This window comes from Sciurus carolinensis, chromosome X (genome assembly GCF_902686445.1).
Source record: "Sciurus carolinensis chromosome X, mSciCar1.2, whole genome shotgun sequence".
Lineage (NCBI taxonomy): Eukaryota > Metazoa > Chordata > Mammalia > Rodentia > Sciuridae > Sciurus > Sciurus carolinensis.
The window spans coordinates 57,614,471-57,640,129 of record NC_062232.1 but is presented as its reverse complement, the minus strand read 5'-3'; the positions used below and the strand labels follow the sequence as shown (position 1 = coordinate 57,640,129).

At 33.3% G+C, this 25,659-nt stretch overlaps 1 protein-coding gene across 1 annotated transcript in view; it reads left to right on the top strand.

The window, feature by feature from the left end:
* Window positions 1–23,769, top strand: part of Abcb7 (ATP binding cassette subfamily B member 7) — a 110,719-nt gene extending 86,950 nt beyond the window's left edge. Inside the window, exons 5-16 of the mRNA XM_047536592.1 lie at window positions 2,608–2,740; window positions 3,579–3,847; window positions 4,610–4,698; window positions 4,787–4,874; window positions 5,740–5,914; window positions 6,796–6,953; window positions 7,515–7,678; window positions 7,835–7,964; window positions 11,735–11,906; window positions 13,966–14,069; window positions 16,200–16,307; window positions 23,425–23,769. Coding sequence (XP_047392548.1) covers window positions 2,608–2,740; window positions 3,579–3,847; window positions 4,610–4,698; window positions 4,787–4,874; window positions 5,740–5,914; window positions 6,796–6,953; window positions 7,515–7,678; window positions 7,835–7,964; window positions 11,735–11,906; window positions 13,966–14,069; window positions 16,200–16,307; window positions 23,425–23,640 — 1,806 coding nt within the window. The 3' untranslated portion in view covers window positions 23,641–23,769. The remainder of the gene's footprint in view (window positions 1–2,607; window positions 2,741–3,578; window positions 3,848–4,609; window positions 4,699–4,786; window positions 4,875–5,739; window positions 5,915–6,795; window positions 6,954–7,514; window positions 7,679–7,834; window positions 7,965–11,734; window positions 11,907–13,965; window positions 14,070–16,199; window positions 16,308–23,424) is intronic.
* The last annotated feature ends 1,890 nt before the right edge of the window (window positions 23,770–25,659 follow it).

Below are 25,659 nucleotides of genomic sequence, written 5' to 3'. Positions count from 1 at the left end.
TATCATTAGAAGATCCAAGGTTTCAAATACATGGATCTCTTGTTCTATTTCTTCGAGTTCCTGTGAATCTATAATTATTTCAAAATAAGAGGTTTTAAAAGACATTCTCTTTTGGGATGGTTTAAGTCTGGTTCTGCTGAAGGTGGAATATTAGGGAAAACCAGTATTTATCACATCACATCCTCAGCATATCAGAAGGCCAAAGAAACCTACACATGGCTGCTAATGAAAATATTTGCAAATACTATAATGCTTCCTATTTTGTTAGTGTATTTCTTTCCTTTTGAAAATTATTTTTATGGGAAAACCAATAGTATTCAGTTATAATTTGAGGTAGTGCCAGGTTCTTAGCACTCTGCTAATAACTACACTTTTTCTGCCAATAACACACAGGACAGATGACCTGCACATATTCTGCATTCTTACAAGGATGTTCCCAAACTTGACCAAATGCCAAAACATTTTCAAGAAAATAAAATTGCACCACCTTATTGGTGATACATAAGTTTCAGTCATCATTCGTATCTATGGCAAAGATACAATAAGCTATGAGTTAGAAAAATTGCATGCTAGCTAAGCTGTCATTTTTTTCTTCTACTTAAAGTGTATTGGAATGCAGGTGAGGGAATGGGACCTCATTATATGGAAAACCTGGAATCTATTTAACTTTATTTAAAACTACTTATTGTGTAGTTTATAGCCGATTTAAATGGAGCATTTGAAAGTGTCCATTTTAAGGTACAAAAGAAACAAAATATATGGTTCCTACCTTGTAAGCTGCTAACATAGGTATGACGTAGTAGAAAAAGTTTCTGGCTTCAAGTGCCAGACCTGGATTTTAATCTTAGCTCCGCTGCTCACCAGACAGATCATTAAACCTTGTGGAACCCGAATTTCCTCAGCTATAGTGATAATACCCATTTCATAGAATTGTTATTTGTTTCAGTTCTCACCTTTGTGAATGGAACTTAGTACCATAACTGACGCATAACTGTTGTTCACTCACTGTTTTACCATAGAAGGTTTACATATGGGTTAAGAAGGCAATATATCTATAAAGTAAATGAGAAATATAAAAGTAATAAATATCAAGGTATAATCTGTAAAAAAAGAAGGAATTAAAAGACGTAGAGGGTCAAATTGGCTGCAGGTATCCAAGAAGTCTTTATGAAAGAACTGGAATTCAGATTGGGCTTTGAAGAGTGAAGAGGTAGAGAGGAGACCATTTCAAGAGAAGCAAGAGCCTGAGGTTATATGGTTATAAGAATCAGAATTGAGAAATTTATAGTATTTGGGAACTGCCATATAGTCTATATTAGATTATATTTTACAAGTTAGAAACCTTAAAGTTTTAAGCAGTTTATCTCATATTCATAAAAACTTTCCAACAGCTGTTGTGTATTTCACTGTTATTGTTGAATGTTAGAACACCTGCTTGGTCGCTAAGAACTCTTGTATACCTTACCTTCAAATGTTGATTGGTAAGATTTACATAACTTCTATCAGCTGTAGCTAAACTTAGACTTGTTGGCTATAAATCATTGTGTTTAACAAAAGATGGGTAGCATAATAATGGAACAAGAGCTGGAATTTCAGTATTTTTATTAAGCCTTATAGAATTGTTTTCACTTGTTACTAAATGTGTATCAAAGAAAACTTTGGCAGGCTAACAAATTTCCTGTTCTTAAATGGTGGGTGATTTTTTGATATATAACTCTGGGAAAATGTAGAATATGAATGATTAAATATTTGCCTTGACTAAATGAAAGTATTGTACTCCTAATTTTTAAAATTTTCTTTCAGTGTATTTTCATGGAGACACAGTTTGGTTAATGAAAGCTTAGTTTGGTATTCAGTGGGTTTTGCTTTGTATGGTATTAGAGCAAAGGATCTGTTGGGGGGGGACAAATAGATCTATACATTTTTAAAATAATGAATCAACCACAGATACTTGTACTTTATCAGCTTTTGAGATCCTTTTTGCTATATAATTTCAGTTCTTACCATTTTTTTAGTGAAAAAATTATCTTTAAAAGGTGAATTGAGTATCAGCTCTATACAAAGCATTATACTCAGCATGGGTGAGACAAAGTAATGTGATATCCTCAAATTTATAGTAGGAGGGTCTGGGTTGTAGCTCAGTGGGCTTGCCTGGCATGTATGTGGCACTGGGTTTGGTCCTCAGCACCACATAAAAATAAATAAATAAATACAAAAAAGATATTTTAAAAATTATACTAGGAAAACAAAATATATACCCAAACACATACAATATAAAGCAGTTTGACATTAAGTACTGTGAGCTCCATAGTATTTCAGATTGCAGAAAGTACATTTTTTGAGTGATTGATCAAGGATGATTTCATGGAAGCAGGAGCATTAGACAAATTCACATAGCTTATAAATGAACATTAACATGTCACTGTGATGTAGAAATCCTGAAATGACAGCTCTCCCAATGCCAAAGATTTTATCTTTACAAATTGGGGAAGTCATTCCAATACCAGTAAATGGTTAATTTCTAAATATTACCATAAGTATTAATTTAAGTTTGCACTTTTAAAAATAATTATTTTATGTGGGTAATAGATGTTTTTATGTTTTTAGGCCATGAATATTGTGGTTCCCTTCATGTTTAAATATGCTGTAGACAGCCTCAACCAGATGTCGGGAAACATGCTGAACCTGAGTGATGCACCAAATACAGTTGCAACCATGGCAACAGCAGTTCTGATTGGCTGTATGTGTGATTCTTTAATCTGTCTACAGGTGTTGACTTTCTTCAAGAAGGTTTCATCATATTTGAGCAGATGACCTTTTCACCACAAACACAACTTAGCATTTTGGATGTTTATTATTTTATGCAAGATTTTTTTAATGTATTTTTTTAGAATTTCTTTGTATGGTATACTTCGCAAAATTCCATGATAAAAGTAGCATTCTCTACATTCTAGAAAATAATATGAAATAGAACATTAAATTTATAACAACTACTTCTAATAGGCTTTTTATAAATACCTTTTCAATAGGGCCAGTTATTTTCTTGCTGCTATTTTTAACTATTAAAGAAAATAGCTAAATAATGATAGATATGTACATAAGTGCTTTATTAAAATACATTCAGATATAAATTTTTTTAAAACAGTATGAATCCTATGTGTCTCCATGAATTAGAAAGGAGACTTTATGAGACTTGGGAGACATGAGTAGGAACATGCTTTTAGTCAAGGCACTTGAATTTTCACGATCTTAATTTTATTATATGATATTTGAGAGAATTGAACTAGATCAAAAACCTTAACAGATACTGTACATGTATCCATAATAAGGCCATATGGGCTATTATTTATTGAAAGTATTTTAATTGGAAAAAATCAACATCTGAAATCTGGGGGAAGATAATACTGGGAGGGATTCATGGTGCTGGAAAAGTTAGTTCTCAGGGTAGATGATTTCTCGGTTTCTTTTAGTATGAATATTCTACAGTATATTCATTGAGTATTCATTGTACAAACATTTTCTGATCCCTTGGTTCTAATGTTTTTACACCTCAATTTTTCTTTATAATGTATTATTAGATGGTGTATCAAGAGCTGGAGCTGCCTTTTTTAATGAAGTTCGAAATGCAGTATTTGGAAAAGTAGCCCAAAATTCAATCCGAAGAATAGCCAAAAATGTCTTTCTCCATCTTCATAACCTGGATCTGGGTTTCCACCTGAGCAGACAGACAGGAGCTTTATCTAAGGCTATTGACAGAGGGACAAGGGGTATCAGTTTTGTCCTGAGTGCTTTGGTATTTAATCTTCTCCCCATCATGTTTGAGATGACACTTGTCAGTAGTGTTTTGGTAAGTAAAACAGTCTTCATAGCAAGCTTTTATCTTTTTAGTATTCTCTTTGGCAGCAACTGAATATTTCAGGTTGCTGTGCTGTTGCATGCCCATGAACTTGACAGTTAAATTCAGAAAAAAGATTGTGCAATTTGTTTAATTATTTTACCACAAGCTTTTAGGGACTGTCCAAATTCTTTACATGTTATTATTGTAAAAAATTGTTTAGTCCTACATGTAAATCAGTGATTAGCTAGTGTTTGCAAAGTGTTTTTAGCAGAGATTTATGTATATGGTATTGGATTGATATGCTCAGAGTATCTAGGTTTTTATTCACCATTCATACAATTTCATCTTTTATAGTTAAAAAAATTATATACATACATACATGTATAGTTTTTGTTCCTCTTCAAGTTTATTGTACTATTTTAGTATTAGAATTTGATGATAGTATGAATGTGGCATTTCTTTCCTTGTTACCTAAAGTAGATTTTCTAAGGTATTTGATTTTTTAAATTTTTTTTTAGGTGTAGATGAACAAAATACCTTTATTTTTATGTGGTGCTGAGGATCAAACCCAGTGCCTCACACATGCAAGGCAAGCACTATGCCACTAAGCTAAAACCCCAGCCCCTGGTATTTGATTTTTCACCCATTATATTGACATATATACTTCACACATTCATATGTTTGATATCTTGTAACTGAGATTTGCTGTTGGTTCGTATACACTGTTTGACAAGAACAATGAACATTTCTTCTCTCAACCTCTTTTTTCAGTATTACAAATGTGGTGCCCAGTTTGCATTGGTAACCCTAGGAACACTTGGCGCATACACAGCATTCACAGTTGCAGTCACACGGTGGAGGTATGGTATTCCTCAGGGCCCAAAGTCCAGAAATTAGTGATGCTTTTATAAAATACATTTCATGCCTGTGCAAATCTTTGTCTTACAGAACTAGATTTAGAATAGAAATGAACAAAGCGGATAATGATGCAGGTAATGCTGCTATAGACTCACTGCTGAATTATGAAACTGTGAAGGTAATGTGTTTAATTGTACTTCCTCTGCCTTTCATACTGCACCAAGATTTGTTCTGCCATTTAATTTAATAGGTGCTATAAGTTAGAACTTTATGTTAGGATAGGATCTCAAAGTGTGATGGAATAATACTGTTTTCTGTTTTAGACATTGCCCTTTCTTTTTTTCCTGTTTTTATTTGGCAACATCAGAATTTTGCTTTCTGAATTAATTTATAATGATCATAAATATATTGTTAGCATCTTGATTCAAAATGAACATTAAGCTAATTATCTGGCATGTAAGTGCTTGACCCTCTTTGTATCTCTCAGGGTACCTAGTACAGTGCTTTTTATTAATTCATTTATTTATTTGTTCATTTTTCCATTTAACAAGTAGTTACTGAATTTCTCATATGTAAAGCATTATGCTAAGTGCTATATAGGAGAGGGTAGTAAAAAATGATTGCCATGTAACCCCTTCCTTCCCAGAATTTTTTGATATACCAAAAGTGGAAGAGGTAAGGTAAGCATGCAGATGACTGAACAAAAAGACGTAATTTGTGGCAGAGGGAACTGCCAGTTCTGAGTCTCATAGGATCTGGGGTTTTGTGAAGAAAGTGTCATTGAAAGCTTTTTATTTTAGATCTGGGTTCACATTAGATATGCATTCAGTGAATGTTTACTGAATGAATTTTGTGAACTTTTCAAATACAACCTATCATAGAAAACTGCAGAAGTACTATATTCCCATGTATCAAAAGGCAGTTTTTAAAATGGAGTCTGTAGTACAAGATTGTATCCATATATGAAGTAAGGTGGAACCTATACTAATCACCTAACAAAAAATACATTCCAGTTATACTTGTTATTTCTATATATTTTGCAGTATTTTAATAATGAAAAATATGAAGCACAAAGATATGATGGGTTTTTGAAGACATATGAGACTGCTTCATTGAAAAGTACCTCTACTCTGGCTATGCTGAACTTTGGCCAAAGTGCTATTTTCAGTGTTGGTTTAACAGCTATAATGGTGCTTGCCAGTCAGGGAATTGTGGCAGGTAATACATCTGTGGTTACCACATTTTATAGACAAATTAACTTAACTTTTATGACTAAAATTAATGAAAGAATGTTTATATTAGTCTATAATAAAGGGTGCTCAATAAAGTGCTTTAGCACTTTTGGAATGCTTTCCTTTTTGTATTAGAATGTGTTTTCTTGATTGATCATCTCTTCTTTTTGTTTAACACTGGCTCTCTCATTGATCGGTGTTACTGTTTCTACATTTTTATGGGTCTACAACCTGAATCTGGACAGGAGAAAGTTCGTTTTGTGTTCAGTATTTCTAATTTCTCTTGTAGACCTGGAAATCAGTGTCATTAATTGTTTAGTCCAAAGGACTAAAAAGGAAAAACATCTTGCTTTTAGAATTACTATAACCTTAGCATCTTTCTATTGCTATTTTCATTTTTATACACTTTAAAAGTAAATAATATCTGTGCCTCTTTTGTGTAATGCCCTTCAATTAGAATTCATTCATTGTGACATTAATATGAGATTTAATATTCTCAGTCATGATATATCCATTAGCTTAAATTTTTAAATGTATACTACAAAGAAACAATTACTTTTGTTTTAGAGAAGAATGGAGAGATTTTTTTGACCTTCCATTTCTATCTTTAATTAAACCATTCTTCTTTTGTATATTATAGTGTGTAGATGGACTTTCACATTGCACTTATCATATACCAAGTTCCCTATATTACCTAAATCATGGATTCAAATGCTTTGAAATTGATACAACCTAAGAGTTGATGATTATATATATTTGCAATGGATTTCATATTAATAAGCTATAAAATTATCTGTCTTAAACTGGGAAAGTTTATGACTTTCATCTAAAATATCATTTTTTTCCTTATACTATTTGCATACTAAGGTGCCCTTACTGTTGGAGATCTCGTAATGGTGAATGGACTGCTTTTTCAGCTTTCATTACCCCTTAACTTTCTGGGAACTGTATATAGAGAAACTAGACAAGCACTCATAGATATGAACACCTTGTTCACTCTACTCAAGGTAGACACCCGAATTAAAGTAAGTAATCTGTATAGTACATTTTCAAAAATATATGAGCATCATCTCATTATTATTGGATTATTCTAGGGGAATATTCTTATTATCATGTTAGTGAACTAATTTCTCTCTTGCAAGAATTGGGACTGTCAAGTGTATTAAGAGGTTGTTACAGCTTTCCCTTCTATGTTTAAAAACAATGTTAGGAAAGAATTTTATACCTAGAAAGTAAATTGTATTAAATTATTTGCACTTACATTGGATGTAAATTTACTAATAATGATGCAGAATATATGATTGCCTCTCCTCACATCCTCCAGCCCTTAGCTTACCCGCCCACCCTTCCCCCCGACCCCACGAAAGTTGTCCAGCAACCAAAACACTGATGATTTTTTTTACCTTAGCAGTGAGGAGTCACAGAAATACAAATCTTTAAAAACATCCTTGGAAATGGTCTAATTCCACTTTCATAAACCTCCTCCTACCCCATTTTCCTTTTTTTCTCTCTGTTAAAAAATATCTGTATAACTGTACTCTAAGGTAGTATGTAAAGTGTTTTTTTTTTTTTCTCTTCCCTGCTAGGACAAAGCGATGGCATCTCCCCTTCAGATCACCCCACAGACAGCTACGGTGGCCTTTGATAATGTGCATTTTGAATATATTGAAGGACAGAAAGTCCTTAGTGGAGTATCTTTTGAAGTCCCGGCAGGAAAGAAAGTGGCCATTGTAGGAGGTAGTGGGTCAGGGTGGGTAATTTAGTTATTTATAAAATTCTGCATTACTGAGTGATAATTCTGAACGTGATTTTATTCTTATCCTAATGAATTGATTACTATGGTTTAAAATGGGGGTTCTTTAATGCCAGTGGAAGCTAAATGACCTCTCCTTGTCTCCAATTTCAGGAAAAGCACAATAGTGAGGCTGTTGTTTCGCTTCTATGAACCTCAAAAAGGTAGCATTTACCTTGCTGGTCAAAATATACAAGATGTAAGCCTGGAAAGCCTTCGGAAGGCAGTGGGAGTAGTACCTCAGGTACTTAAAAATAGAAAAATACAATTTTTGTAAGATTTAATGGGTTGGTGGTTATGTAAACTAGAATAATTTGAATCTGAGGAGTCAGCATATGCTAGTGAAGTGAGGAGTGTTAGGCTCTACAGTTGAACTTCTTTTTTAAAAATTTTATTAGTGCATTATAGTTACACAAATATTGGAGTTCATTTTGACATAATTACATAGGCATGAAATATAATTTTCTCCACTTCAGTCCCCAGTACTTCCCCTTTCCTCCCTTCCTCCTTCCCTGTTCCTTTTTCTCTATTCTACCAGTCTTTCTTCTATTTATTTATAGTTTTTTAAATTAGTTCATTGTAGATCTACATAAAGTTGAAATTCACCATGGTTTATTCATATATGTACATAGGTTAGTTTGGTCAGTTTTATTCCACCATTCCTTACATTTCCAGTCCCTCCTCCCTTCCCCTCAACCTCCTTCCTCTACTCCACTGATTTCTCTTCTATTTTCATGAAGTTTCCCCCACTTTTCCCCTTTATTTTGATCTAGCTTTTGCATTTGAGAGAAAACATTTGACCCTTGATTTTCTGAGTCTGGCTTATTTCTCTTAGCATGATGGTCTCCAGTTCTAGCCACTTACCAGGAATTTCCATAGTTTCATTCTTCTTTATGGCTGAGTAGAACTCCATTGTGTATATATATAGGATATTTTCTTTATCCATTCATCTGTTCATCAGTATCTGTGCTGGTTCCATAACTTGGCTTTTGTGAGTTGTACTGCTATAAATATTGGTTTAGTCATATCTCTATAGTATGCTGATTTTAAGTCTTTTGGATAACTACTCAGGAATGGGATAGATGGGTCATATGGTGGTTCTATTCTCAGTTGTGAGGAATATTCCTACTGCTTTCCAGAGTAGTTGTACTAACTTGTAGTCCCACCAACAATGTATGAGCATACCTTTTACCCCCACATCCTCAGCAGCATTTATTATTGTTTGTATTCTTGATAATTGCTATTCTGACTAGAGTAAGATGAAATCTTAGTGTAGTTTGTATTTGTATTTCCCTGATTGCTAGGGATGTTAGACATTTTTCATGTATTTGTTGGCCATTTATGTTTCTTCTTTTGAGAATTGTCTGTTCAAGTCTATTGCCCATTTATTGATTGGATTTTTTTTAGTATTAAACTTTTTGAGTTCTTTATTTTTTCTGGATATTAATCCCCTGTCTAAGGAGCAGGTAGCAAAGATCTTTTGCCATTCTTTAGGATCTCTCTGATGGTGAACTTCTGTTACAAAAAAGAAAAAAATCTTGAATGGGAAATCTACATGATGGGAAGATTATTAAGCCCTAGAGTGATAGCATAATAGAGTGGAAAGAGCACAAACTAAAGTTGAGCAGACCTAGATTCTAACCCCAGATTTAAACCTTACTAGTTCTATAACCCTGGATCTCAATTTCCTCATCTCTAAAATAAGGATCTGTTTATAAGATTAGTATTACACATAAGATAATATGTATAAAGCATAAAGCACAATATCCATCACATGATTATTCAGCAAATGAAAACTATTATTATAATTTTGAACAGCTTTCAGTAAAATAAGTTTATAATTACAAAGTAGTTTGACTGCCAACTTCAAGTTTGCATGTCTTGTTCACCACTGCCCTTAGTACCAAGCACAGTGCCTGACCCATAGTAATCATTTAATAAAATCTGCAGAATTTGAGTGCTGATTTTTTAAGATTAAATATTTTGTCTTCATTGTCTGAGATTCTGTCTTCCAAATGATGTAGCATGTTGGTTATGTTTCTATTGAGTTTTTAATTTGGTTTATTGTTTCCTTCAAGGATTTGGGTTTTTTCTTTCAGTATCTCTGTCTCTTTATTGAAATGATCTTTTGCTTCCTGCATTTGCTCTTTTAACTGTTTATGTGAGTGATCATTTGTTGCCTGAATTTGCTCTCTTATCTCATTTTTTTGCTTCTTGGATCATTTTAATTAAGTACATTCTGAACTTCCTTTCTGACATTTCTTCTACCATGCTGTCATTGGATTCTATTGATATAGCATCTAGGTTTTTTTGGGACACTTTCTTCCCTTGTTTCCTCATGTTCGTGTACCTTCCCCTCTAGCAGTGTGGATCCAAGATATTGCAGTTTCCCCCCATTGGCTTATAGTGTCCCTGCAGGCTTCCAGTATCTCACCTTAAAGTGGGAGATCAGTATTTGTGGCACACAATGCAACCAATATGCATCCTTAACCCAAATAGTCCCTATTAAGATATTAACAGTATTGTCTTAATAAACAGAGATGATGAATTTGATTATTATCTGCAGCATAAACAATAGGTTTGCAATATGATCCACAAATTCTAATGGTGGACAAAGAGGATGGAGAGGGGTGTAGGATGTAATGTTAATGAGATAAAAAGTGAGTCTTTAGAGGTACTAGGTTGTAGGAATAGTGAAAGCGAAAACAAAAGAAATTGGTTAGCATGAGAAAAGGGAAAAAGAGTCTCCACAGAAACAGATAGCTAAGAGGAAAATAGAGTGAGAAAAATAATAAAAAATAGAAAAGTAGGAATAAAAGTAATAATACAACTAATGAAAAAAATTCTACAATAAAACTATATTATTCAAACATCCTAGTTTTCAGCAGCTGATGCATGAGAGGTACTCCATAATGCTGTGTCCCAGGAAGGGAGGAATAATCCATGATAGTGGGCAGAGGCGACCCCACGTGTTGGTAGATAGAGAGCCTCAGTGTGGTGCTGGAGACCCTGGTGGTGGCTGTGGGGCTGGGCCTGGACTGCCACCTAAAATAGTACTTTCCATGTGTACAACTTTGGATTTATTGGGTACCAATCCAATATGAGAAATTTTTATTTGTTAATAGTAGGTATATATATATGATTAAAATATTATTTGAAATAATATCTGAAATTCTGGGTCTGATTATGATGTTAAAGAAGATTTTAGTTGGATATCCAGGTTCTTGTGAACTAATGGCTTCATTTTATTTCACTTTAGTAGCTATCGCTTTTCAGTTTGGAGACTAAAAGAAAAATGGGAGATGAATGTCCACTATAAATAAATTAGTGTTATTTAATGTATTACATCTATATGTAATAAATTCTTTGTTTTCTGCTCTCATGTCCAATGTCAAAGCTTCTTAGAAATATATAAAAACATATTCAGCCTCATTAGTAATTAGGGAAATGCTAATTTAAAGAGTATTCTACCTATAAAAATAGCAGCAACTAAAAATTAATATGCAGTGTTGCTGAAGATATGGGGAACTGATAACCTCATACACTGTTGATTGGAGTATACTCAGATGCACAGTCATGTATATAATGATGCTTTATTCCAACATTATAGTAGCACAGATACTTATTAATCACATTAATGTCTACCAATGGGAAAATAGATAAATTATGGTAGGTCCATAGTCTAAAATATACAACTGTTAAAAAGAATGAAGTAGGCTTCTTTTATTAACTTGGAAAATCTCTAGGATATATTAAGTGGAAAAACCATTTGAAAAATAAGTACAGGATGGCCCCACTTAGGCATATACTTAGGCTTGCAAATGCATTTTAAAAAATCTGAAATGATACATAACAAACTGCTCATGGTGGTAACTCTGGGAAGGGAAATGGAATTTCCGGGATGGGGGTAATAAAAGGTACTGTCATATTTTATTCTTTGTGCCCTCATACAATTGCTCAAATTCTTTTGGAATGAACAAAAATATGTATTATCTATATATAAATCTACTTTAGGATGCTGTCCTCTTCCATAATACTATTTACTACAACCTTTTATATGGAAACATCAGTGCTTCACCTGAGGAAGTATATGCAGTGGCAAAATTAGCTGGACTTCATGATGCAATTCTTCGAATGCCACATGGATATGACACCCAAGTAGGGGAACGAGGACTCAAACTTTCAGGTGATCAGTTATTTTAGACCTGCCTCCCACTTGTATACTCATTTCAAACTAATTTGTCAGAGCCACTTCTGTACTGCATCTCTACATTTATTCTTTGTTCTAGTTTAGCTTAAGGAGGGAATGTATAGATTAGGGGCAAAGCAAGGCAAAGATAGAATAAAGAATACCCTATATGAATCTTAGCAAATCCCCATTCCTCTTCATTACAAACCAACTTCATTTAGTAGGTACATACTATGTGCAAGTTACTATGCTGAATGATTTGAGAGTTAAAAATATAACACACAAATAGGTCTGTTGTCAAGGAGTTTATAATCTATTAGAAAGTTTGATTGAGGTTTAGAAAATTTTGAGTGAAGATTATTTTCAAGTTAAATTGGATTATGGTAGTTATTTGATCATAACTTGTTAGTATAATATGTTTATATCATTCTAGTTTACCTTTATACTTAACCACTGGTTTTAATTAATTTGTTTTCAGTTAACCCATTACCTATTTCCAGTGATCCCCAATTTACCATATAATATATATTAACCTTCTCAATACTTGAGTTTGCCTTAGCCAGCTACACCATATTCTGTTTTCTAATCTTTTTTGCCCTCTACATGCCTTTGGAGGTAGAAATAGCTAAAGAAAATTTATTCTTACGTATTACACATTGCCTTATAACCAAACTTCTTAAAATGAGCAATTTATTGCTTAGTATGTATGCTAATAATTGAGAATAAATAGGCTTTTCTTCTCCAAATTCTAAAATACTAGAATAGAATTAAAACTGAGTTGGTTTTCACTTGAAATTTGAAAGGCATGTTAAAACTAATCCTTAGAAACTACTTTGAGGAGTTTTCTATTACTGAGTTGATAGGAGGGCAGGTAGATAATTCTGGTATGGAACCTGCTTTGACAGGGGAATTTTGGTCTTATGAGAAAGGGCTAGCATGAACATAAACAACTAATATCAGACATAAGGAACCTCCTTTAAGATCAAATATAATAATTATTGAACAAGTAAACAAAAATAATACTTAATGGACCAGATAATCAGCTGAGAGTTTGTTCCTGATGTTACTAAAGCTGAAAAATGCAAGTATTTTTCAGACATTGAGAAATTGATGTGTAATGGAAAAGAAAAGAAGCTAAAAGGGACATATTAGCAAAGCCCTTCTCTACTTCCAAAGTAGTTCTCTACATCCAACTGTAGTTTTACATATAACAGTAATACCCTTAGACCTATAGGAGTTCCAGTGATAAAAGAAAGGTTTCTTTATATTTCACTAAATATGTTCACTATTTAAGACAAATATTTTCTAAATATTTATTCCTGTGAATAAATGTGGGCTTGTATATTGTGATAAGAGGAATATTGGACTGGGAATCAAATCAGGCCTAGTCTAGATTCTGCTAAAACTTGCTCTGTGACCTTGAACAAATTGCATAATCTTTTAGGGCTTTTGTTTCCTTTTAGTTTTAAAAAGTCTGTTGTGCTAGACACCTATAACTAACAACCGAGGGGAAGTAAGAGATATCTAGTGTATACCCTTAATTTTGAAGAATAAATAGCATTCTATCAAAAAACATCCTTGAGAATACTGACTGGATGGTAGTTGTTTATATTAAGACATCAATTTAGATATTCAGAGTTTCATGTCTTCAGGTTTTCAGGGTTTTATATCCAATTTGTGTTTGGCTTTGGTGGTTCTCTAATACTGAATTTTTTCCATCTGAGGTTGCTCTTCATTGAGAAGTATTTATATTATAAACAACATATATGATGAGTATGTTTTGGTGAGAAGAACAGTTATAGAATCCAAGTTCTTAGCCTCCCTCCTCATTTCATTCTTATGCCTGCTACATAATCAAATTTCAGTATTTATGTTCAAGGAAATATAGTTTGGTAAGGGATATCATACATATCATATCATACAGGTCAGTAGAATGAAAAGTAATCAGGAGCATAGTTAAATGTTGAAGGTATTATTTGATGGTCATAACCAGTAGGCATACTAGCAACATGAATTATTTCTATGCTTTCTTAAATTAAAATTTTTTCTTTACCAGGAGGAGAAAAACAAAGAGTAGCAATTGCAAGAGCCATTTTGAAGGACCCCCCAGTCATTGTCTATGATGAAGCCACTTCATCATTAGATTCAATTACTGAAGAGGTAAATGATGATGAAAATATATAGCACTCTTTAATGTTTAACTTTTCTCCTTGAAAGTTTCAACAGAATGACTGCATTTCTTTCTATTTTACATGAACTTCAAGTGGAGTTGCAGTAAAGCAAAATACCTAACCCTTTTCCCCCATAGAGCAAGTGTTGATGGTAAGAATGCCATTTCATATCAAACTAGGTATCACATTAAGTTTATTTGCAAACATTTTTTGGAACTGTGTGACACCTTATGATGTTGTATTACCCTTGCACCTTGCAAAGTTGTACAAATTACCTAACATGCCAAAAAGAAGAGGGTTTTTATCTCTCCTACTGCCATTTAATACTCATTAATGTAAGTCATATAAGTGATTGTGACACTTGTGACATAGTCCTCACCAGAAAGCCTTTCACTTCTTATGGATCAACCCATTGAGGTGCAAATCAAGAACCTTCAGCAATGGTATCAACTTGTATTCATTGCACAGGAAGTATTGTAAAACATCAAGATATTTTGACATTGATGTCATGATTCTACCTCAGAAACTACATTACACTCTATAACATCTTTATATTACATACTTAAGTCTCAACAGCAATGATAATTTCATTAACAAATCCCCTTAAGCTAGAACTGAAGATAGGCAGATGTCAGTTGCTTCCATTCACCTACCTTTTAATTTAGTACTTGGTATAAACCTAGTGTTGAAGCATGTGTCTACTTTCAGATTTATAGGCTGTATGGTATAATATTTGCATAGGGAGTTACAGTTTAGGACACTTTATTTGATCAGCACCATGTTAAAAGCAATTTAATTCTGAAGCGAACTGGTTAGCTTGAGGATTTATGTTGGTTTTTGTTTTTGTTTTTGTCTATGTAGTGCTAGGGATTAAACCCAGTGCTTCCCACGTTAGGCAAGTGCCGTACCATACAGCTACATCCCCAACCCTTTTTACTTTATTTTGAGGCAGGGTCTCACTAAATTGCCCAAGATGGCCTCAAATGTGTGATCCTCCTACCTCAACCTTGGAAATAGCTGGGATTAGTTGTGCACCACTGCGTCCAGCTGATTTGTTATATTTAAAGTGAACCTTAACTAGGACCAGAGCCCATTATTAGAGTAGGAACCTGCTTGTAAGAACTTTACATTGAAAAATGGGTCATACTACCACAAATTAAAAGTTCTTTCAACAATCTTCATTGGAGTCACTTAGCTTTATTATGTCACAGAATATAACCCATTAAGAGTTTACAGAGAAACCCCCACAAGGGAAGGAGTTACCAGAAGATTGGAAAATTTGAATGGGCCTTTATAAAAGGTCCAGAGCACTCTGTAGGATGTCAGAGATTAATTCTTGAGGATAAAAATCAGTTTTTCTTCGTATGCGCCCTATACCTGATTATTAGTCTGCCTTAGTAAAATACAGGTCTTCTTTTTGTGTAGCCATCTGCTCTCAGTTTTATACCTTTAATAAAGAAAATGTTTAGAAGTAGCTATAGGAAACCAGTGGCACATCCTCACCCCCCACACTGCTATTTCCATCTGGCCAGTTGTATTTAGACCCAGGTTTCCAATTTTACAGCAATAAACAAAAATTATTTTTCAGACTGCATTAAGGTTTCCTCAAGTTAAAAATACATGGTGTCTTTGTCTCCCCTTCTGTCCTCTGATGTTGAACTAAGGAAGAACAAATATTCCTGTACTCTTCAAGTCTCGCTTTCTTTCCCTGGTTTATTTTAAATTATTCTATGTCCTATCATTTGACTGCCTCATTTTAATTTTGTTCTTATTGTTAAACATGCTCCTGATGTCACTGGAGTTGCTGATTAATTGTTTGTTTGGTTTTTAAGTACAGGAAATAGCTTCCTTTTCCCAGACTTTCTATTTTAGAGAAATGTTACATATTTTAATAATTTTTCTCATGACATATAGTCATATTTCCTTTCCCTTTTTGTTTGATTTTCTCTTCCTTTTTAGTATTATAGGTCAGTTTTTGGTTCTGGTATAAAACTTACATCATAAAAAAATTAATCGGCATTTTCTATGTTCCACAAAGAGATCCATGATTATTTTAATTTGCAGTTACCCAATGGGTTGATTTTTTTTCCCCACCTGACTCTTCTTATCAAACTTGCAGACTATTCTTGGTGCCATGAGGGATGTGGTCAGACACAGAACTTCTATTTTCATTGCACACAGATTGTCAACAGTGGTTGATGCAGATGAAATCATTGTCTTGGACCAGGTAAGAGATTAAAATTTAGTATTCAAGAGCATTGAGGATTGTTATTGATACAAGAAACTTAAATATTGTTTCTAATAATACATACAGAATTTGTGTTCTCTGGATGAGATTGAATGCTGATGGGATTCTGTTTTTAGCCTCTTTTGTAGCAAAGAATGCATGTCATTTCCAAAAAGGAGTAAACTGTATTAACTCTCTCTTTGTTAAAGCATTAAAAGCAAAAATTTGATAAGGAAAGCATTAAATCTTCATGATAGAAGTAGGTTTTCAAGGGCATATATGTAAAAGAATTTTTCTGCATTAAATTTTGCTGAGTAGAATCTTTGCTCAGTGTCTTTGCTGTGATATATATTTTCATTTTTCTAGCACTGCCCATACCCTTGATGTCTAAAAGAAAATTACAGTAAAATAAAGTGGTCATTTTCAAACATGATCATTTTTATTTTGTTTTTCCTTATGGAGAAAATAGCCTACTTTATCTCCTCTGGAAGAATTACTATACAAGTATACTATTGAAGTGTTCTGAACAAATCAGAGTATCACTAGTGTGATTTGTAGATTTGAAAATTTGAAATATTTTTCTCTAAGGACGTCTTCTCCCACCTCTTAGTACTTGATTTTATCTAATATTTTTCAGTTTTCCATATCACATTCGACCTTTTCTATTATTATTCCCTTCTAATAAGAATATCTTCAGTTTTTATCATTTTGAAAGCCTATTCACTGAGAGAGAGTTAAGAGGGGAAAAAAAACATTATGTGCTTTCTACATATTGAGTTATTGAAAGGTACTTTTTTCAGTCCTCTAAAACTTTTTATATGGTGTTCAGTGTTATAGCACATATACTATTTATTTTCTGTGTGAAGTTTACACTTGTGACTTTAGGCTTTTCTGTTATTTAGTTTATAAATATTTACATTCATTAGAAAATACACTGATTATTCCAGTATTAACATACCAGAATGTCTTAAATGGAAAAAAATTTAAATGCACCATCTCATATCATTGACATTCAAGAATCTGAAATATACTCTGGTGATTTTTTTTTAAACTGGGCAATGATATTGACCAAATTATTTTTTAAAATCTGAGTTTTTTGCTTTTTAGTAAGCTTTCCAATTACAGGCAGTCATAGTTAGAGCCTTCCCTTACAAGTAGAAAATGTTCATATACTTTACCAGTCATGGACTTGCCTATCTCATGCCATGAGGATCCCAATGTTCATCCACTTATATCACAACGTTTCCATTAGAACCAATTTATTAATGAACATAACACCTAGATCTAAAATCTCCTTATGTTAATAATTTGATGGTTCAAATTTGATTGATTTTAATTTTCTAGTGAAACTAATGTGACCTTTATTTCAGCTAGTGGTTGGTCACCTCATGTGTTCTGTCAGTAGTCTCTTAGAATATTCATGTTAAGATGGCAAATCTAAGGGATATTTAGTTAAACATAGGAGATTAGACGTATCTGTTCATCTCTTCTCCCTCAAATCATACTAAAACAAACATGAAGGAGTAAAATAAGTATAATGAAGTATAAACCCACAAACACAGAGATATTAGGAAAGGAAATTATAGTGAATAAAAGATATCAGCAGGGCTGGGGTTGTGGCTCGTTGGTAGAGCACTCACCTAGCACATGTGAGGCACTGGGTTCAATCCTCAGTACCACTTAAAAATAAATAAAGGTATTGTGTCCATCTGCAACTACAAAATATTTTTTTAAAAAGATATCAGCAAATATGGGGAAGATGGTAAGTAGATAGATTAGCACAACTGATATAATTGAATATTATGTGCCAAAATGGAGAGAAACCAATAAAAACAACTTGGTATATGTTGTAGACCCCTGAAGATGTTCAGTAATTGGAGGCACCCAGATATTATGTAAAGGCATGAGATTGAAATAACAGAATTAAATGTATATAGAAGAAATAGTGTTTCCAGGGCTCTTCCTCACCCCACCCCTAATCTAGTGTTTAACCCTTCCCAACCTTAGCAAGGAGCTGGCAGGTTTCTTAGCAGGAAATTAAGACAACTCTGAACACAAGAAAACCACCAAACACATTAACAAGTAAGGGTAAAATTAACTGGAAATCAAAACATACCAAAGGAGCAAACCATAGCCCTCATGTCACTTGCTCCAGGAATTTTACCACAGTTCTTTGTTTCTACCATCACTCTACCTTCCCTCATCAACAGATAATTGGAGTATTCTTCTCTGAAGAAACAAAAGTAGCCCAGAAATAAAAGATGTACATTTTGGAACCCCAACAAAATGGCCAGGTGCTCATCCTGATCAGCTCTTAATGCTCTATTATTAAATATCAGTGGATGATAAAGGAAGACCTCTAAAACAAACAGAAAAAAGGTAACACAGTAGAAAATGTAAACAGTGCAGAGAGTATAAGAAACTTTAAAATATAATAATATCTCCAAAGGTCATGGAAAATATAGCATTTCTAAAATAATAGCAGATGCTCTTAAGAAAAGTAAAGGAAACTTACATGGCATGATTTCTAGGGTAGATTGTTAAAGGAAAGTAAGTAGGCTTCAAAGGAGTACATAGTATATAGTATGGCACCTTATACAAGAGGATGAAGTAAAAAGACTGTATGTATATGTGCTTATATTTACAAAAAGGAAGAATAAACTAGAGACTAAAGCAATTGGCTACATACAGGATGGGAGCAGAAAAGGGTTTTAAGAGATAGGGATGAGAATGTGACTTTCCTGATTATACTTTTTATATTGATTTTATTTTTGAACCATGTTAGTATTTTCATATATTCAAAAATAAAATTAAATCAACAAGGGTAGGGAAAAACAAAAATGAATAAAAATAGAAATAGGGCTAGGGTTGTGGCTCAGTGGTAGAACACTTGCCTAGCACATGTGAGGCACTGAGTTTGATCCTTAGCACCAGATAAATAAGGTAAAGGTATTGTATCCATGTACAACTAAAAGTATATTTAAAAATGAAATTAATCCAAGTGATTTTTTAACGTAGTACTCCAATTAATTATACCCTCAGTGGAATATAAGGACAAAAAGAACTAAAGAAAATTTATAGTTAATTAAGTTTGTTGTTGGATAGCATTATGAGCATTGGAGCCATTTTGAAACTATTTTTTGTTTAAGACTGAGCATATGAGTATATATGTTGATGGTATTAGGAATAGAGATCTGACTTGGGAGAATAAAGATACAAATATGGAATGGTCAAAGAAAAAAGTCTTATAATGTTATATTGGAACAGAATTATCAGTGTAGATTTATGATATTTAAAAAGTATTAAAACTTTTGACTGAAAGGGCCTAGAAGTTGTGAAAATCCAGTAGCAATGAATGTAACTAGTACATAGAACTTGGCCACTTAATACTGCTTCTCACTAAAAGGAACCAAGATTCCTTGGAGAAATCATTGATTTCAGGTCAGAATGGGAAAATTAATGAACACATGGCACAAGGACACAGGAACCATTTTGAATGGGCTTCCACTAGCCAAATTTCTGATTAGTGCATCAAAAAGAATAATGACACTAATGAATTCTAACACAATGAATAGAAAACTAATCTCTGCATCCATATAATTTTAAAACAAAAAGTATCAAGGGGAAAGGAAAAGCTCTTCTTTAAGAAGAATGTCAGCTAACACATGTAAAAGGAATGATAAATGTAGAAAATCAGATTTTACAACCACCACTGTAATAATTGATTCATATAAGAATCATCACTGGTTGCTGAAGCATATAATGAGAAGCTATTGGGGAACAGAATATTCACAAATTTTGAATTATAACCTATATGTAACTTATTAATTACAAAGAAAAAAAGTACCTTTAAAGAGAGAAATCTCACCAGATTCTGTGACACACACCTGTATTCCCAGGTATTTGGAAGACTGAATGAAGCAAAGAGGATTGCAAGGTTGAAACCAGCCTCAGAAACTTAGTAAGAAGACAGTCTCAAATTTTAAAAAATTAAAAAATAAAAAGAGCTAGAGGTGCAGTTCAGTGGTAGGGTGGCCCTGGGTTCAATTCTCGGTACTACAAAAAAGATTTTTTTTAAATAAAATAATAAAAAGGACTGGGGGTGTGGCTTATTGATAGAGCACCTTGGGAATTCAACCACTAGTAGTACAATGAGAGAGAGAAATCTGGTAGATACCAGATTAAGTGATCAAATTTAATATCAATAATGGAACAGATTGACCTCATGTACCTCCTGATGTGTTGCACTGAAGGTACATCATCATGTTTCTGACAAAAATGTTTGGCTTGGATCTTTATTTTTTTAGCCTAGATCTAATAATTAGGAACAACTAGATAATACAAACTGAAAGGCAAAAAAAAAAAGCAGAACTAGGCATTTTAGAAATGCCAGTGAGTATTTTATCTGTCTCATTATTTATGTCTGTCTGTCTGTCTGTCTATCTCTCTTTCTCTCTCTCTCTCTCTCTCTCTCTCTCTCTCTCTCTCTCTCTCACACACACACACACACACACACACACATACATGGAAGCCTGCTTTGAAGTCAATGTGTTGATCCTGATTGGATCTTAGAAAATATAATAATAAACATTTTGGAGGGAAATTGATGAAGTTCAAATATGAATTTTATATTAGAGTTTCATATCATTATAAATTTCCTAGATATGATATAGTTATATTCCCTTCATGTAGGAGAATGCCCTTATTTTCAAGAGATACATACTAATGAACTATTTAAGGGTGAATTATAATGATGTCTACAACTCATTCTCAAATGGTTTGGCAAAAAGGAGTATATATTTAGAAAGTGTGTAAAGCGAGCCAGGTGTGGTGGTGCATGCCTGTAATCCCAGCAATTTAGCAAGGCCCTAAGCAACTAGTGAGACCCTGTCTCAAATAATAAAAAGGGCTGGGGATGTGGCTCAGTGATTAAGCATGCTTGGGTTCAATCCCTGGTTCCAAAAAATCAATAAATAAAAGCTTGTATCGTGACATAAAGCAAATGTTGAAATAACAGTTACTAAACTAAGAGAAGCACATATAAATGCTCATTGTATAACTCTTGCAACATTTCGAAATTTAAAAATGGAGATGATAAATAAATAAAGGAATACCCAGAGAACAAGAGATTTTGGAAATGGGAAATGTCATTGTTAAAATAAAGCCAAGGAAATGTTCAAAGAATAAAGAGTGAAAATACAGAGAAAAGATGAGGAAATGAAAGAATTAGTCAAAGAGGCTCAACATCTGACTAGGGGTAGTTTTTTTGTAATTTTTAAAAAAATGTTTTATGTCAAGATACAGCATTTCCAAAGCATACTTTTTAAAAATTCAGTTAAAGGAAAACATTTTAATATATCACTATATTTCTTTCCTTGTGAATGTTTTATGTATATACTCATATACATGTACCTCCATTTTTTAATTTTTTTTGGTTGTTGATGGACCTTCATTTTATTTATATGTGGCACTGAGAATTGAACCCAGTGCCTCACACATGCTAGGCAAGCTCTCCGCCACTGAACCACAACCCCAGCCCCCATATTCTTTTTTATTGGTTCTTTCTAGTTATACATGACAGTGGAATCCATTTTGATATAGTTATATAAGCATGGAATATATCTTATTCTCATTAGGACTCTATTCTTATGGATGTCCACAATGTGGGATTCTCTGTGGTGTGTTCATATATGTACATAGGAAAATTATGTCATTCCACTGACTAGTGATAGTTCTAAAATGAGAGAACAGAAAAAGAGGAAATATATCAAAGATAATACCCAAAGAATGTCCAGAAGTTCAGAGCAAGAGCTTCCCGATTGAAAGGGCCTACCAAGCATCCACCACAATGAATGAAAAGGAAAAGAAAAACCCATACTACGGTGGGTTGAGGCTGTAGAAAATAACCTAAAAGCTCTGAGTGCTGGAAGAAACTGAACTAATAGATTACCTAATCTTTTTGATTATGAGGCAAATAGTGATCAGAAGGGTTTTATAATTCAGTAACAGACTTTGGAGAGGTTTCCAGTAGTAACCAAAAATTAAGCAAATGGAAAAATAAGGCAGTTACCAGGTCTGGGAAGAATAAAAAACATATGCAGAAATATACAATGTTCTAGTAACTACTTGACCCAACAGGAGATACTTACATAGTCATAACAAAGTAAACACTAAACTGAAATTTGAAATATTACTGATATTATTTGAAGAGTGAAAAATGGGGCAATAGGAATGTGGGAAACTGTGAGTGCTGAATCTCCATCTTCCACAATAGGCAGTCAGTATATAATGCTAGATATTAGTGAATCAAGAACTCTCTCTCTCTCTCTCTCTCTCTCTCTTTCACTCACTCTCTCTCTCTCTCTCTCACACACACACACACACACACACACGTAACTATGGAACTCAGATATGGGCACAGACAAATTTGAGGATTTTGTTTAGGGTGTATTTGTAAAGGTCCTATCACCAGGATTACCACTAAAAAGTGACAAAGTTCCTTTTGTCTCCCAACATGTTTAACAATAACTTTCAAGAGACAAATTAATTGAAATAGAGTTGGAAATCTATATCACAGCTTTGCAGTGCTAAGTTGAATAGTTATGGTTAACAAAAAAATAACTACTGGAAAAAGTAAAACTTTTTATTTTTGTGAAATCTTTTCTATTACATAAAATCTTTATTTCAAATTACACACATAAGACTTCAGAATATTATTTTAAAATCCTTTAAATCCTTGTATAAATAAGTGTTTTGGGTTTGAATATTTGCTCATTATAGAAAATATCATCTTTTTAAATTTTTAGCCTTCCCTTTCTGCCCTGCAAAATAAAAAATAAAACATCAAGGTTTTATTTTCCTGAAGTAAAATGGTGTTTATGGTATTGGGAATTTCATGATCTATTGTTTATTCACTAGGACTGGTAGATCAACACTGAAGATAGCATTCTTACCTCAATCTTTCCCATTTATTCTATGAATGAGGATGTAGGAGTAGGAGAGGTATTTTAATGAATGCAGCTCCTTCAAAATCTTTCATTATAAATAATCAGGTATTTTTAGTTATTATGCTAATTTAATGACCTTTTTCTTTGTTTCTTTTGTGTTTGCTTATTAGGGTAAGGTAGCTGAACGTGGTACCCATTATGGCTTGCTTGCTAACTCTGGCAGTATTTATTCAGAAATGTGGCATACTCAGAGCAGCCGAGTGCAGAACCATGATAACCCCAAATGGGATGCAAAGAAAGAAAGCATGTCCAAAGAGGAGGAAAGGAAGAAACTACAAGAAGAAATTGTCAACAGTGTGAAAGGCTGTGGAAACTGTTCCTGCTAAGTCACATGAGAATTTTTCTTTTCTTTCATTCTGTTTTGTTTTGTTTTGTTTTGTTTTGGACTACACTTCAAGTACAGTTCTGCCCTGAAAGCAGAAATGTTTAATTAAAACAAAAATCATACATTCCCATTTTCTATAATTATTCTTTTGGATAAGATTTGTTGAAAAGGGGATTTGAGTTTTACATCTTTGCCAGTCTATTTTAAAGTGGTATCTGTATTTATCCACAAATTATTTTCTTGTTACTGCCCTGGTTATACTCATCACACAATTTTTGTTACTTTGGCTTTCCCCCATTACCCTTTTGAGACCCACCATGCCTTTGACATCCATAACCAGATGAATCCGATAAGTGTCCAAATTTTTGTAGTTTTTCAAGCCTCCTTTATGCTGACAATTTGACAAAAGACAGCTTAGTGTCTTTTTCTTAAAATTAAACAGACTATACTATGGATTCATTGTTTTTCCTCACTCCCCCTCCAATTAAAATACTTCATTAATGTGAAAATTGGATTTTAAACATAAAGTTAGAGCTTTTCAGAAATAGACATGCATTTATAGTTTAAACGTCTTACCTAATAGATACCCATACTTAATTGTTTTTTAAGTATTTCCAGCTATGTACTTTTTGGAGAAAACCTTAATATACATGTGCATATATGACCTTTGGTATATAGGAAAGGATTCCTACACAATGCGTGTGTGCACACATGCTCACAAATATTCTTTTGATGACCATCATTCTTAATCTATGTTGACACTTCAGAATTACTTCATTATAAGGTATTATCTTACATTTTTGGTAATTTAATGAATTCCTTTATGTCTGACATGACAATTAACCCAAACACTATAATCAAGTTTTAACTGAGGGGGAAAAAAACAATGTTTTGCTTATTAGAAATAAGTATTAAAATAATGATATACTTTCACATAGAAAGTCCCTCTCTTAATCTGGGCATGGTGGTACACACCTGTAGTCCCAGCTTCTTGGGAAGCTGAGGTAGTAGGATCAGTTGAGCCCAGAAGTTCAGGGTCAGCCTATGTAACATAGCAAGACCCTCTCTCTTATAATTATAAAAAGAAAAGAAAGTTCCTCTTTCAGTATGAATTTGCTTAATTTGTTTCATAGTAATTATTCAGTTTGAAAAACTGTTTCTCATGAAGGGCTACATAACCATGTATAATGAGGTTTTATTTCTCAGGAAAGTACTTATTTTATTAGTTTATGGTTCTAATGTGTTTTAAGTGATAATTTAGTATGAGAGAGATTATTATTTCTTCTTTTATACTGTGGATATTGATGGAGAAATACAAACTTACCTAGTTTAGGCAATTTGATAAGTAATCTGAGGCCAGTATTTCATAGTCAGTCTTTGATACCAGAGTAAGTGATGCAGGATCTTGGCTTTTAAAGTTGAAATGAACACTGAGATGTGTTATCAGTTGCACAGTAGGTTGGCTTTCTTTGGGTTTTTTTTTTTTTTTGACATTTTTTTACTCTGAAGCTGAACAGCAATAGCTATTCTGAAAGTAAAGGAAACCCTTCCTTTGAATAAATCAGCTATGGAAATGTGGTTTAAAATCTAGAGAGAAACATTTCATCTTTGTTAATTCTTTCTATACATTTCCAGTGATGCTGGTGGAAAAATAAGCAAATAAGAGTGAGGTCAGCATTAATAATAATTCCTTTTGAAGTTTGAATAGCAGTGTTCAAAGCAAATTATTTTGTGATATGGGAAACATTTAGTCCAAGAGGGTAGGAATGTTTTCAGGGTGGAGATAATTTCCCCACTAAAAGATTGCTAAGCTATTTTCTTTTCATATGATTGCAGGTGGTCCCTAGGCCACTGTGGTCATTAACCAGTATTTTCAGTTAATAAAAACTTAAATTACCTGGAAAACACAATTATTGTAGAGGCCATAACTAAGTCTTAAAGACATTTCTCTTAAAACCACATTATATTAAGGTGGTTCTATACAGGGAAATAATAGACAGATTAAGATGAAAGAAAAGCT